The sequence below is a fragment of the Amblyomma americanum genome, chromosome 11 (genome assembly GCF_052857255.1).
Source record: "Amblyomma americanum isolate KBUSLIRL-KWMA chromosome 11, ASM5285725v1, whole genome shotgun sequence".
In the NCBI taxonomy this organism is placed as follows: domain Eukaryota; kingdom Metazoa; phylum Arthropoda; class Arachnida; order Ixodida; family Ixodidae; genus Amblyomma; species Amblyomma americanum.
In genome coordinates this window covers 3,513,762-3,527,668 of record NC_135507.1, presented here as the reverse complement: position 1 = coordinate 3,527,668, position 13,907 = coordinate 3,513,762, and the positions used below count along the sequence as shown (strand labels likewise).

Here is a 13,907-nt window from a genome sequence, read left to right as displayed (position 1 = left end):
GAGGCCATCTAATGCAAGCTCTGCGGTCCGCTCGAATAGGAATGATCGGACGTAATTGAATGTCCGTTCTCCCGGGTCTATTTTAGAGAGGTTCGTGAGGATGGCCTCACGCGAGACGTTGTCGAAGGCTTTGTTCAGGTCAAGCCCGAGCACTGCCTTCGTCCCGGTACCGCGTGAAGGGTCCAGCACGTCCTTATTAAGCTGGAGCATCACGTCCTGCGTGGACAGGCTAGCCCTAAAGCCAATCATTGTGGGAGGAAGTAGGTCGCGGTCTTCCGCGTAAATTTGAAGTCGGTTAAGAATGACATGCTCCATGAGTTTTCCGGTGCAAGACGAGGGAGATGGGCGGCAGATTCTCGATCGAGAGTTCCTTTCCCACTTTGGGGATGAAGGTCACCCGTGCATGCCTCCATTCCTGGGGGATCTCGACTTCCCTCCAGTAGGTGTTCATTAGGTCTGTCAGAGCCTCGACAGACTAGGGATCTAGGTTTCTGGGCGTCTTGCTCGACACTCCGGTGGTACGGAGCTGACCAAGAGCAAACCAGACATCGGCATCTACTATGTCCGCGTCCAGGGTCTCATTGGGGAGGCCCTCGTATGCGGGTAGAGGGTCTGTATGCGACGTGTTCAGGTAGCGTTTTTGCAGTTAGGCGAGTAGCTCTGCGTCTGCACCCTGATACTGGTGAATTAGTCTCGCGAGTTGGTCGCGTTGTGTGGATTTTGTGTGTGTTGGGTCGAGCAGGTGGCGGAGCAAGAGCCATATCTTTTTGTATCCCATTTTTCCATTCATATTATCACAAATCGGGCCCCATTGTTTTTCTTGCAGCTCTAGTATGTATGTTTCGATTTGGCGCTGGAGTTGCGCCATACGCTTGCGTAAGTTTCTGTTGTGTCTCTGTTTCTTCCAGCGATTTAGCAGGCCGGCGTGCGGTCCCCTCATGTGGAGGAGTTCAGAGTCTGTCGTTTGATGTCGCTCCTCAGTAAGTGTCTCGACCGTGGTGGTCTTGACGTCGTCTTTGAGTGCAGCGATCCACTCCGTTAGCTTGTTGATCTGACCGGGGGCAGTCTGTTCTCGTAAGCGTCTGACCCTATCCCAGTCGGTAATACGAGTGCGCATGGGGTGCAGTTTGTGCAATTTTGTGTCAAACGTCGTGGCTAGTATGTAATGGTCGCTTCCCAGTGTGTGTTTCGTGTTGGACCAGCGGGCGTCGCGAATGTTTTTGTAGAGTGTGAGATCCTGTGAGGTATCTATGCTAACGCTATTTCTGGCCCACGTGTTTTCTTGGGGATCGTTAAGAATTTTCACTGAGACATAGGCCACGAAAAATGACGTTTTTCCTCTCCCCTTAAACTTATGCACGCCGAGACATCAGCAAAAAAAGGAAGAAAACAGCTTGGGGAAAAAACAGATTTGTTGATTCTTGGTTTGCCGACTTCCGGTTGTAGCACCCATTTTCCTGTGCGGCAGAGGCAAATCAAAGCCATGTGTATGCGCGAAGGCGATTAAACTAGCCTGCGCCCACCCGTGAGGTTCGGGAAGCTGCAAGAGCAGTTTAGCCGCTGCTGGAGTAGGTGCGAACACAAGCAAACAAAACCCAGATTTAGACCCAGTCCGCAACCCCGAACCAACACAATGGCAGGCCGCCCTCCTCAACTAGGACCCGAACTGCCAGAAATGACGGTTCTCCAGGCCCTTGACATAGCCTGGTCCAATGGTCTCCCGTAGTAGGGGCCCATCCGTCGCTATTGTGGATAATAAAGATGTTTTCAACGACAAATCGCCGCTACCGGAAGCGTGCCCATGACGTAGTGGCAGTCAGGTCTGCAGCGAATGGCAGAGCCCGGAAGCCTGTCGCTCACCATGACATCACCATAGTCGTGACGTGTGCCCTAAAACAGTTTCAGAAACCGTCACTACACGCGCTGAATAATCGGCACGCGAATTAAAAAAAAAGAAAGCAACAGCTTTAAAATATTTGTTATAGATCTCCGATTGTGCTCCGGGGGCTCATACTTAGTGCGAATGCTCAAAAGCGGTTGTTCTGCTCATTTAACACATTTATCAGTCATCTTCGAACCCTTTCCTTGCCCCTTTGAGTAGACCCGAAAATACCCATTTCTGGTCATTTTACTCCGCACCTGTTTGGAAAGTCTGGTGACTGGGGAAAAAAACGAGAGTACTGCGGATCCCCTACAATTCCTTGAATGCCCATAAAGATTGCCTTTTTGGCACATTTCAACCATTACATTCGTTTTTTTTTACTCATTACATCCCCAACAAAAGGGAAGTTCTTCAGATGCAATGCCGTGCAGCTAAGGTCACTGAAATGAAAGATGTTCACCAGGAGGCGAATGAGAATCTCATCACCTTTTTTTCCCTTCGGTGAATGAAAAGCCCTTCACGTAGAAGTGAGCAAGCATGTGTGGAAGTACCTGCGCATATGGGCACGGGCCTGTCCCATCTTCCGGCGTTGCAGGTGGACACCGAGTCGCCGAACAGGGAGTAGCCCGGTCGGCACACGTACTTGGCGACGCGGCCGCGGTAGCGCATCTTCACGAGACCGTTGCGGAAGTAAAGTCGAGGGTTCACGCAGCGCGCTGACACCACGCTCGAACGGCTGGGCCGAATGCCGCCCAGCAGGGATGCTGCGCACAGGAGAGGAGACAAGGTGCATGGTAGACACGTCGGCAAAAAGGAAAAAGAGTGAAAGGCGCAGGTAAATGAAGAAAGAAAGAAAGAAAGAGAGAAAGAAAGAAAGAAAGAGGGAAAGGAAAAATAAGGAAAGAAAGTGAGGAAGAAAGAAATGCAAATAGCTCGATTAGAAAGAACGAAGTCACAAAAACTTTCTAAAGGCAAGCTTGCCTTACAGGGTCCGTGTGCAGCCTTGTTGATAAGCTTTCAAGCACGGTTTTCTTTTCAGCCGTGTAGCTGAGCACGAATAGCACTCCTGAAGGTCTAAATGTCTGTGGAGAGGAGGAGATAAACCCTCGTCTACGTCTTTCAATACCTTTTGGTTTCTAGAGTTGCCATTCGTGCCTCATTATACAGCTCAAAACCAAACAGTGCAGCCCGAATACTTTTGACAAGGGATGTACTTATTGTCGTTCACTACGTGATTGAATGCCTGTAGCGCCAGAGTCAGGCTGAGCTCTAGTGGCATATTACGAACCTTTACCCCTTTGCCAGTACAAGTGCGAAGCAAGCTGGCTTATCCATGAACACCTGACGTGTACCTGGCATGAAACCGCGATCAAGGAACTATACATAAACTTAGGCAAGAAACCGAGACTGTTTAGAGCTGGTATTGCTTCATCCTGATTTTGAAGCGAAAGCTCCACTACGCAAGGTAAAGCCGATTTCGCCGGTTGACCTTCAAGTGAGCCAGAGGTCAAGTGTGGCTATAGGCCTTACCAAATGTGGTACATTATGGTGTTGCTCGACTTGACCTTTGACCTTCCGAGTCACTGGTAGAGGGCAGTAGAATAGGCCGCAGCGTTCATTGGGTGATCAACCTCTCGCGATGAACCATTAATTTAACTGCCACCTACCAGGGTGGCAGGGTGGACGCGCTGCCTATATCCAGTCTGCGGAACGCACTCAATGTTACAGACGCCAAGCCACATCTGCTTGCCCGATACACCACAGCTTTCGCTCTCTAGCCAGGTTCAGCAGTAGTTAAACCGCAGCTAATTTTTTAAACTTTTTTCCAAGCCACCTGCTTTCCAGCCATGAGCTACCAAGTCGCCCTGTTCATTTTAGTACGTTTCGAGTACGTTTGGTTTTTGCATGCATTTTCAGGCGCTTAAAGTGTTTTCATTCCTCGCCGTTGCTCTCATCTCTTCCCTCCGACGGTAATACTGATTTCCACATTTCTTTTACTGTCCACTCCTCAAAAATAGCGGAAGACTCTAGTCTATAGCTCGCTGCGTTGTCCTTAACTTAAGCGGAACCCTTTTCGTTAGCCTCCACGTTTCTGCCCCGTAGGTAACCACCGCTAAAATAGAGCTGCTGTATACTTTTTCTCTTCGGGGATATTGGTAAACTGCTATTCATGATCTCAGAGAACCTGCCAAATGCACTCCATTATTCTTCTAGTTGTTTCCCTCTCATGATACGGATATGCGGTCACTACCTGCCCTAAGTACACGTATTTTCAGACCACTTCCAGCATGTCGCTACCAGTTGTGAACTGCTGTTCTCTTGCTAGACTGCTGAAGATTATATTGGTTTCCTGCATATTAATTTCTTGGCCCACCGTTCTGCTCTGCCTGTCTGTTGACTCACTGACCATGCTTTGCAGTTCACCTCTTGAGTGACTCAGCGAGGCAATGTCATCAGCGAATCGCAGATTATTTAAGTGTTCTCTATCAACTCTTATTCTGAACTATTCCCAATCCAGGCCTCTGGACACCTACTGTAAACAGGCGGTGAATAGCATCGGCGAGATCGTGTCTGCCTTCTTGAAACCCTTCCTTACTGGTATTTTATTGCTGACTTTATGGATGACTATAATATATGTGCAGTCGCTGCAGATATCTTCCAGTATTTCTACATAAGACTCTTCCCTGATTTTGCAATGACCGCATGACTGCTGTGGTTTCTACTCAGTCAAATGCCTTCTCGTATTCAATTAAGGCTATCTCTATCACATGACTTACAAAGTGAATATGGTCTACCGCCAAGTACTCTGAATGAAGTCTAACGTTGTTCTGACTCTGTCAGCGATTGCCTGAGTAAATACGTCATAGACAACGGACAGTAAGCCGACTGGTCAGTAATATTTCCACGTTCTTGGCGCCTCCTTTCTTATGAATTAACATGATGTTAGCGTTCTTTCGCGCTTCTGGTGAGCTCTAGGCCATAAGGCACTGTGTGTGCAGAGTGGCTAGTTTTTCTAGCGTAATCAGCCCTCCGTCTTTCAGCAGATCTGTTGTTACCTGATGAGCATATTTGGTACCTCATTCTCGTCAGTCGAATTAAAAAAAAAAAACATTGAAGGCTGTAAAGGTGGCTTCAAGTGATTCAGTGCGCTATTGTTATAACTGGTATCAATAAGAGAGGTGAAGTCTTTGTTCAATTTCTCCGCCAACATTTTGCCACTCAACTGCTCATTATTTACTTTTAACTCTTCGCTATCACAGATGGAGCCACTGGCAGAAATAATAGAAGAGAGTTTACTCCAAATGTGTTTCACATTGACTATTCCATCAAACTTATTATGAAAGTAGTCACGTTTCGCTTGTCTTAAGTCACTATTAAGATAGTTCCTGTGTCGCCTGATTCTTGTAGTGGATCCTGGTTTCTATTTTGCAGAAATCTTTGAAGCATTTTGCTTTCTCCTCATCATTCTGAGTAGTTTGGGAGTCAGCCATACCTTTCGAGTACGTTTGGGTTTTTGCATGTATTTGTAGGTGAAATGCTTTTCATAGACACAACAAAATCATCATATGCTCTATTGGCCGAAATACATGATAAAACATTTTTCCACAGAGGTATTATAAAATAGGATTCCAATTTTCTAAAAAAAACTTTGCGGTTTTGCTTGTACAAGCAATAAACGATGTTAACAAGTGGAATTAGATTCACTAGGAACCTTGATCGATTTTGTTAGCGCAAAGAGAAAATTATTACATGTTATTTTTGCTAAAAAGTGGTAACTTTTCTCTTATGAGTTGCAAAACCGTTTCGCGTACTTCGGCCTCAGAGAATGGTGGAAAACAATGTTTACATAGGCCCTGTGCGCGCTTCGTTTTTTTTTTTTTTGCTTTTCTTCTCTTCCCCACTTACTTTACTACTCTAGCCCTGAGTTGGTAGAAAAGTACCACCGATTCTTCCGTCGTAATCTTAGAGGAGAACACTTCAAAAGAAGTGAAGTGCGACCAAAAGCCTTCCACTTTCAGATCCGGCCATTCTCGACTTCTGTAGAAAGACTCTTAAAGACGAAGGCCCGCGGAAAAAAAAAAGGTCAAATAATTCGCGTCTCCACAACATCCAGAACCACTTCCCTTCTTCGCAGTTCTTTAGACTTCGTGTGTGCTAAAACTAAACGGGGAAAAAGCGGGAATTCCAGCTTCTTTGTCCAAGCTCAAGGGCTTATCCCGTGTCCCGTTTTTTTTTTCTCCCGCGACTCTCTCAGAACACTGTCCGTCGTTCAAGTGCCAGGCTGTGTGCAGCCTCTCTTCAGTGAGACATGCGGCAAAGGAGGACGACTGTGCGGCGCTCGCCGTGTGTTTACCGTGGGCTTCCGTGCCGGATTTGTTGTCTCTGCGTGGATCCGCGGATCGAAGCGATCTAGCCTTCCACGTAGGGAACTTTCTGTCTTTTGTGCTGGCCTCTTTAATTTTGTTCTGCCTTTTCCTACACGCGCAGTTTGTACGGTCTAGCGTATAAGCCTCGTGTCGTGCGGCTTCTTGTGCGGGCTGCTACTGCGTGAACCGTCGGTGCGCGAACTCTTTGGCTGTGCGCTTGTGTAACATGGCGCGTTTAGGTTGGGTAACTCGGAAAAAGAAAAGAAGAGAGATCCCGAATGCTGGCTACAAAGAAAACAGCACTACCGCAGCCATGAAACATAGTCGAGGTCAGTGCCGCGAATAACTACGCAGGTTTTCACCGTTAGCTAATATTTATGCATTGATTGTTAACTACATATTAATACTTTTTTCAAGCGACATAGCTGAACCTGATAAACGAGGCATCCTGTTCCGAGGGCTAAAAAAAAGCCATTTTGACCCTCTTGGCTTGTTTACTACGCTGCTGGAATACAGTGCACGAGTGTTTTAAGCATGGAATGGTTTGGTTTGGTTTGGTTTGGTTTATTGGGGTTTAACGTCCCAAAGCGACTCAGGCTATGAGAGACGCCGTAGTGAAGGGCTCCGGGAATTTTGACCACCTGGGGTTCTTTAACGTGCACTGACATCGCACAGTACACGGGCCTCCATAATTTCGCCTCCATCGAAGTTCGACCGCCACGGCCGGGATCGAACACACGTCTTTCGGGTCAGCAGCAGAGCGCCATAACCGCTTAGCCATCGCGGAGGCGTGGCGCTGACGGACTGGTTACGTGACCCGCGAAACCACGAAAGAGAAGCCTGAATGGAGTGCGATTCAAACTTCCAGCACATATCGGTCCTTGTCTGACCTCATGCATCATGCTGCATTCTAGGTACCGACCTTTACCGGAATGCGGAAAGCAGCGCCATGCAATCAGGACTACCTAGGTAGAGCTTAACGCCACAAATCAACGGCCACTGTATACAATGTAGGTTTTACGCTGGCATTCATACTCTGTGGGATCATGACTTCAAGCAACAATGGGGGCAATTCCATTTAATTTTTGTTCTCACTTACAATCGCTTCCATGGACCTATCTGGCTATGTTCCATGTTTATCCGGGAGCAAAAGATGCCTTCATTGCCGAGCAAATTTGAATTTGAAAGATTACCCGCCACTCGATCGGCTCAATCTCGTGTGTCAAACTGTGAATTACTCCGTGCTCGCCGTTTGGAAGTGAATGGCGGTGTAGCCTGGCCTCCCGGAACCGCGTCACAAGAAAGTCTCGACGCAAAGCAGTCTGCGAGCAAAAACAGCTTCCAGTGGCGGCACCTGCGCTTACTTTTTTTTACCTTTCATAACCTATAAAAGCTCCTTTTTCAGCGGAAGTGTAGCGCTTTTGTCATTGGAATGCGGAAAGATGCCGATACACAACACCTTTAATTTGCCCTCCGTGTCACTTCAAGCTTCGCGAGAAGGCTCGAAATTAAAATGCGAACTGAAATATGAGCATGGCCTCGCTCTGCTCCTCATGGATGCAGTACACCCCATGTTCATTAGCTCCTCGGTAGAGGGCAAGTTCATTACGCCCAAAGCTTGCGGCAGTCGAGGCTAATGGGATCCTGGACTACAGCAGACCGACCACTGAATCTCGATATCTCTACCCCACACCCTTGCCCTAATTTTTTTAGTGAAATAAATAGTATTGCTACTATTGTTTTAGTTGTAGCTGACCATAACACTTGAAATTTAACTTCGTTCCCAACGCTTGAGTTGGCTTAATTCAATGGGCCCTAAAATACTTTTGGAACACAAACTCGCTCAGTCGTCACAGCAGCTACCGACAATCATTATAGGGACTCGTCTGTGTACACAGTGGACTATGTAGAACCTATCAACGAAAAATCTTTGCTATTTCTGCTCCTGTTTAAATCCCCGGCTTCTTTTCCTCACTGATACCAGGTCATTTTCACTATCATGACGTCACGGCCGATACACCAGAGCAGTCAGCCGGAGAGGTTCACTCCGCATAAAGGAGGGCAAGTTCCAAATAGTGTTGTGCAGAAGAGGAAAACCAAACAATGCTTGTTAGACGAGCACGTAAGTGGGTAGCAATTAGGTCATACGTGGGAGAAAAAAAAGTATCAAAACCACTACCACTGGGCGGTGCATTCCGAACATCTCTTATCGCCGACGACATACACAGATGTTCAGAATAGACCACAAGTGAAAAGGTTGTAAACGTAAGTGGACACTGCCCTTGGTCTTTACAAGAACCACATGAAAAAAAAAATGAGGGCGAAAGTTTTGGCATTGATACGGGCACAATTTTAGTTCGCTGGTTAATCCAACACTACGATCACTTCCAAAAACTTCTAAACAAGGAGACGTTCCGGTGGGTTATTTACTGTAAGGAAAGAGATTTCTTGTACAGGCTTCGGGACCGATTACGGCTCACTGAAGCCTACCAACTGACCGAAGGGCGCGTGATCTCGCAGAAAGGTTGAACAGCATGAGCGAATTCAGGGCTGCACATAGACGGCTGGCACACAAGCACATCGGAACACACCTCAAAACAGCCTTGTCATGTGCTTTCACTTAAAGCAAAATATTTGTGCTGACCTTTAATTGTAGAAAGTAATCAAGTGCGTAGCATCGCCTAGCTTGTGAACCGTTTTCCGCCCTCTAAGTGGACATTTTTGCAATGCAGCAAAACCGGTTATAATTCCGACAAAAGAAGGCCTCCATAATTCTTCCCTTCCCCCTCCCACAGCTGCAGAAAGATTCTAACTTATCCTGTCCGGAGAGGATTGTTTTTTTTTTTTTAAGTGCGCGGTACTGCTGCAGTTTAGTGCGAAAAAGTAGGCAAGCAGAGTGAAGAATGCAACTCACATTGTGGGCGTAATCGGGCGAAGCGATGATCGTCCATATCTGTTTGACAGAGAAAAAAGCTTTTAGCTTTCACATCTGGCATAAAACACAAAAAAAATTATCCAATAGCATCGCAGATCACATGAACAATCTCCGCGAAACAAGAATCACCACCATGGATACGGTGGCATACACTACACTTAAAGATGAACTCAATTTTGGACTGGTTGACTATTTATATCAAATAAACTAATGAGAAACGCCGTAGATTTCCTCCCGTAGGCATGTCTCTCAATCAAGTGAATCGTAGGAATGGTCCTAGAGATAGACAGGCGATCGTTATTATTGGATAAGTTTCTATTCTGAAACATATCAATTCCAGATTTATAACGTACAAAATAATTTTTAAACTCCTCACATTTTTATCTTAGCCATGAGCCAAACAAAGTAGCTCACCTTAAAAAGAAAGGAACATTTGGTTCGAACGGAATCAACTTTCTTCGAGCTAGCATTAAAAAGCGGCTGCATACACTGACCCGTACCGCGCAGAACTGGCACGAATGAATATTATATTGCTCTACACATGTGTCCTTCGCATAGACAAAAACTGGAGAGTAGTCACACTGTGCCGAAAAGCAGCATAGGGCCAGAACCGCGTGTCAGGAAAAGCTTCCAGTGGCGACACCTGCGCTTACTTTTTTCAACCTTTCGTAGCCTATAAAAGCTCCTTTTTCAGCGGAAGTGTAGCGCCTTTGTCATTGGAATGCGGAAAGATGCCGATACACGACACCTTTAATTTGCCCTCCGTGTCACTCCAAGCCTCGCGAGAAGGCTTGAAATTAAAATGAGGACAGCGTGGCGAGCTATGGGGAGGGAAATGACCGGGCCACTCAGAATGACGCGAAGGCAGCAGTGAGGATTGGAAAACAAAGCTTGAGTTAGACACTCCACCGTTAATAAAGATGAGGAAACGGTACTGTTGGAATAAGCGTAATGCATCTGCTGTAAACTCTGCAGTGAAGCTCCGCCGACATTCAGGTTCATCGCAGAGAATTCCTCCGTATACTTAAAGCTTTGCGTGTTACTTATACAGGAAGCTGACCACAAGACGAAACTGTAAGATTAAGAATTGTGATGCGTCTGGCTCATTTGACATAGACAAACATAAAAAAACAAGTTTAGTTTATTCTTATGGATTGTCAGCAGAGGTATAGAGGAAGCCCTGGACCATGCCGCATTGTTACCAACTGCTGTGTTTTAAAGTGGTATCCAACTACAGAACAGATCACCATTGGTCGGTTAGGGTAACGGAATGCATTCGAAGGGAAGGCTAGCGTAGCAGGAAACATCAGACACTGATGTGGGCGGACAAAAGTAAAAAGTTAGCCGCGATACGGGCGGCAACACCTAACTGGCCAGGTCTAATTAAAGATCATTTCGAGAGGCCCTTGTTCTGAATTTGCGGTGCCCTGGCTGAGAAAATTGGTAACACTGAGCGTTATTATCACAATTACCGTGATTTCTGGTTCACAGACCGCGAACCTTGAAAGTTTAAAGGTTGAACTTTTTCGCTTCGCGGACTATACAATATTTTTCTTTCAGTGCTAAAGCACTACTCGGCTAGCAATCCCCAAAAAGCCGATAACTGTTCGAAGCCTCTCAGATACCTACAGAAATAAAATAAACATTGCTGTGACTGGGTTTCGCACCCACGGCGGCGCTAACAGATCAATTTCGCTGGCCACTGCACGAGAGCAATATGTTAGCGCCGCAGCCCATCACGCCTCTTGTTAAACTGGCACACTCTCGCCCTGTGCATTGCACGTCGCGCCTTCATCATACCTGCGGCGGTGGCTAAGTGGTCAGGGCACTCGCCTAATGAGCCGGAGTACCCGGGTTCGAACCGACCTCGGCGGCCGCGAAACGCAGGAGGCGCCCGTGTGCTGTGCCATGTGAGTGCACGTTAAAGATCCCCAGGTGGTCGAAATTGTTCCGGAGCCCTCCACTACGGCACCTATGGTCCTAATTTGCTCTTAGTAAAACAAAATGTTTTTACAACTACTTTTTTAGCTGTAGCTGACCATAACACTTGAAATTTCACTTCGTTACCAACGCTTCAGGTAGCTTACATCAATGGGCTCTAACATACTTTTGGAACACAAACTCCTTCAGTCGTTATGACAGCTACCGACAAGCATCAGGGCGGCTTCTCTGTTTACACAGTGGATTATCTAAAATCGAGCACCAAAAAATGTTTCCGATAGCTGCTCCTTTTCAAATCCCCGGCTTCATTTCCTCGCTGATACCACGTCAATTTAACCGCCATGACGTGAGGGCAGATACGCGAGAGCAGTCAGCCGGAGAGATTCACTCAGCGTAAGAGAGGGTAAGTTCCAAATAGCGGTTGTGCAGAAGAGGCAAACCGAGCAATGCCAGTTAGACGAGCACGTAAGCGGGTAGCAATTAGGTCTTACGTGGGAGAAAAAAAAAAGTATCAAAAACGCTACCACTGGGCGGTGCATCCCGAACATCTCTTATCGCCGACGACGTACACAGATTTTCTCTGAACATACACAGATGTTCAGAATAGGCCATAAGTGAAAAGGTTGTAAAGGTAAGTGGACACTGCCCTTGGTCTTTACAAGAACCACATGAAAAAAAAAATGAGGGCGAAAGTTTTGGCATTGATACGGGCACAATTTTAGTTCGCTGGTTAATCCAACACTACGATCACTTCCAAAAACTTCTAAACAAGGAGACGTTCCGGTGGGTTATTTACTGTAAGGAAAGAGATTTCTTGTACAGGCTTCATGACCGATTACGGCTCACTGAAGCCTACCAACTGACCGAAGGGCGCGTGATCTTGCAGAAAGGTTGAACAGCATGAGCGAATTCAGGGCTGCACATAGACGGCTGGCACACAAGCACATCGGAACACGCCTCAAAACAGGCTTGTCATGTGCTTTCACTTAAAGCAAAATACTTTTCTGATGGCCTCTAATAGTAGAAAGAATCAAGTGCGTAGCATGGCGTAGGTTGTGAACGGTTTTTCTCCCTCTAAGTAGACATTTTTGCGAGGCAGAAAAACCGGTTATACTTCCGACAAAATAAGGCCTCCATAATTCTTCCCGTCCCCCTCCCACAGCTGCAGAAAGATTCTAACTTATCCTGTCCGGACAGGATTGTTGCTTTTTTTTTTAAATTACGCGGTACTGCTGCAGTTTAGTGCGAAAAAGAAGGCGAGCAGAGTGAAGAATGGAACTCACACTGTGGGCGTAATCGGGTGAAGGGATGATGATCGTCCATATCTGTTTGACCGAAAAAAAAAGTTTGTTAGCCTTCGCATTTGGCATAACATACAAAAAGTTATTGACCCAACAGCAGCTCAGATCACATGAGTAATCTTCGCCAAACAAGAATCACCACCATGGATACAGCGACAAAACCGTGACATACCATTGCATTTAGAGATGAACTGAATTTAAGACTGGTTGACTATTTATATCAAATAAACTAATGAGCAACGCAGTAGATTTCCTCCGGTAGGCATGTGTCTCAATCTAGTGAATCGCAGGTATGGTCCCAGCGAGAGATAGGCAATCTTTAAGTTTCTATTCTGAAACATATAAATTCCAGATTTATAAAGTAAAAAATAATTTTTAAACTTCTCTTATTTTTATCTCAACCGCGAGCCAAACAGAGTACCTCACTTTAAAAAGAAAAGAGCATTTGTTTTCAAGAGAAGCAACTTTCTTCGTGGTCGCATTAAAAAGCGGCTGCATACACTGACCCGTACCGCGCAGAAGTGGTGCGAATGAATATCTTATTCCTCAAACACTCTACATACGGGCGCTTCACATGGACAAACAAATGGAAAGTAATCACACGCTGCCGAAAAGGCGAGAAATTGGCTGATGTTTCCTTTAACATATATGAAAAAACGACGCACGCATACTATGTGCGTCATAGGAAGCTGCTAATGCCCTACAAAATGATCTCGAACGTGCGCCTATTGATCCGCCAGGAGAAAAGAAATCGCACTTAATTCTCGTTTTGATTCCGCTCTACAGCTATAGTTCGAAACAACTTAAGTCTACAGTGAAGCTCTGCCCACATTAAGGACTTCCGCACAAAATTGCTCCATGACAATAAAGTTGTACGTTGTCAAAACTTTTCTTGTTACTTAAGCAAGAAGCTAGTCACAAGGGAAAAAATTATAAGGTGTAGAATTTTGTTTAGTGTAGTGAAGTTGATTTCGTTTACTACTGTGATTGGCCAGCGCAGTAATACACTGAACCGTGGATCGTGACCCAGTGTTAACAACTGCTGTTTTTTTTTAGTTGTATCCTACTAAAATAACCAAAGAAGAGCTCGCCTTTAACTTTCTAGCCGCCTCCTTATAACCGTTTAATGCTAAACAAGCATGCAGCTCGCTTCCCACGCAGTAATCGTGCAGTATACAGAATTCACCAGCGCGTTGTAGTTATTTCATAGAAAATGCAGCGCAGCAATGAAGCGTGTGTAGAGTGTTCGCCTTCCAGAGTCAGATTGTGTACGCATGCCGGGTCGGTATATATATCGGCCATTTCTTTCTTAATGCATAAATTACTATCGTCAGCAACTTACCGCGTAAGTTAAATTCTTAACGTCAAGATTATGGTGTGCGCCCAAGAAACGCTTCTCAGAGATCGCTTCGTAATCTATAATATGCGAATGCGGTCCCCGGCATGAATTTTTATATCCTTGGCGCCTTCTTACAAAATTC

At 45.9% G+C, this 13,907-nt stretch overlaps 1 protein-coding gene across 1 annotated transcript in view; it reads right to left on the bottom strand.

Moving 5' to 3' along the window:
• The window catches only part of LOC144110703 (uncharacterized), a 113,102-nt gene that overhangs the window by 86,692 nt on the left and 12,503 nt on the right, over nt 1-13,907 (bottom strand). Inside the window, exons 4-6 of the mRNA XM_077643760.1 lie at nt 12,409-12,450; nt 9,164-9,202; nt 2,434-2,646 (exon numbers count right to left, since the gene is read on the bottom strand). Coding sequence (XP_077499886.1) covers nt 2,434-2,646; nt 9,164-9,202; nt 12,409-12,450 — 294 coding nt within the window. The remainder of the gene's footprint in view (nt 1-2,433; nt 2,647-9,163; nt 9,203-12,408; nt 12,451-13,907) is intronic.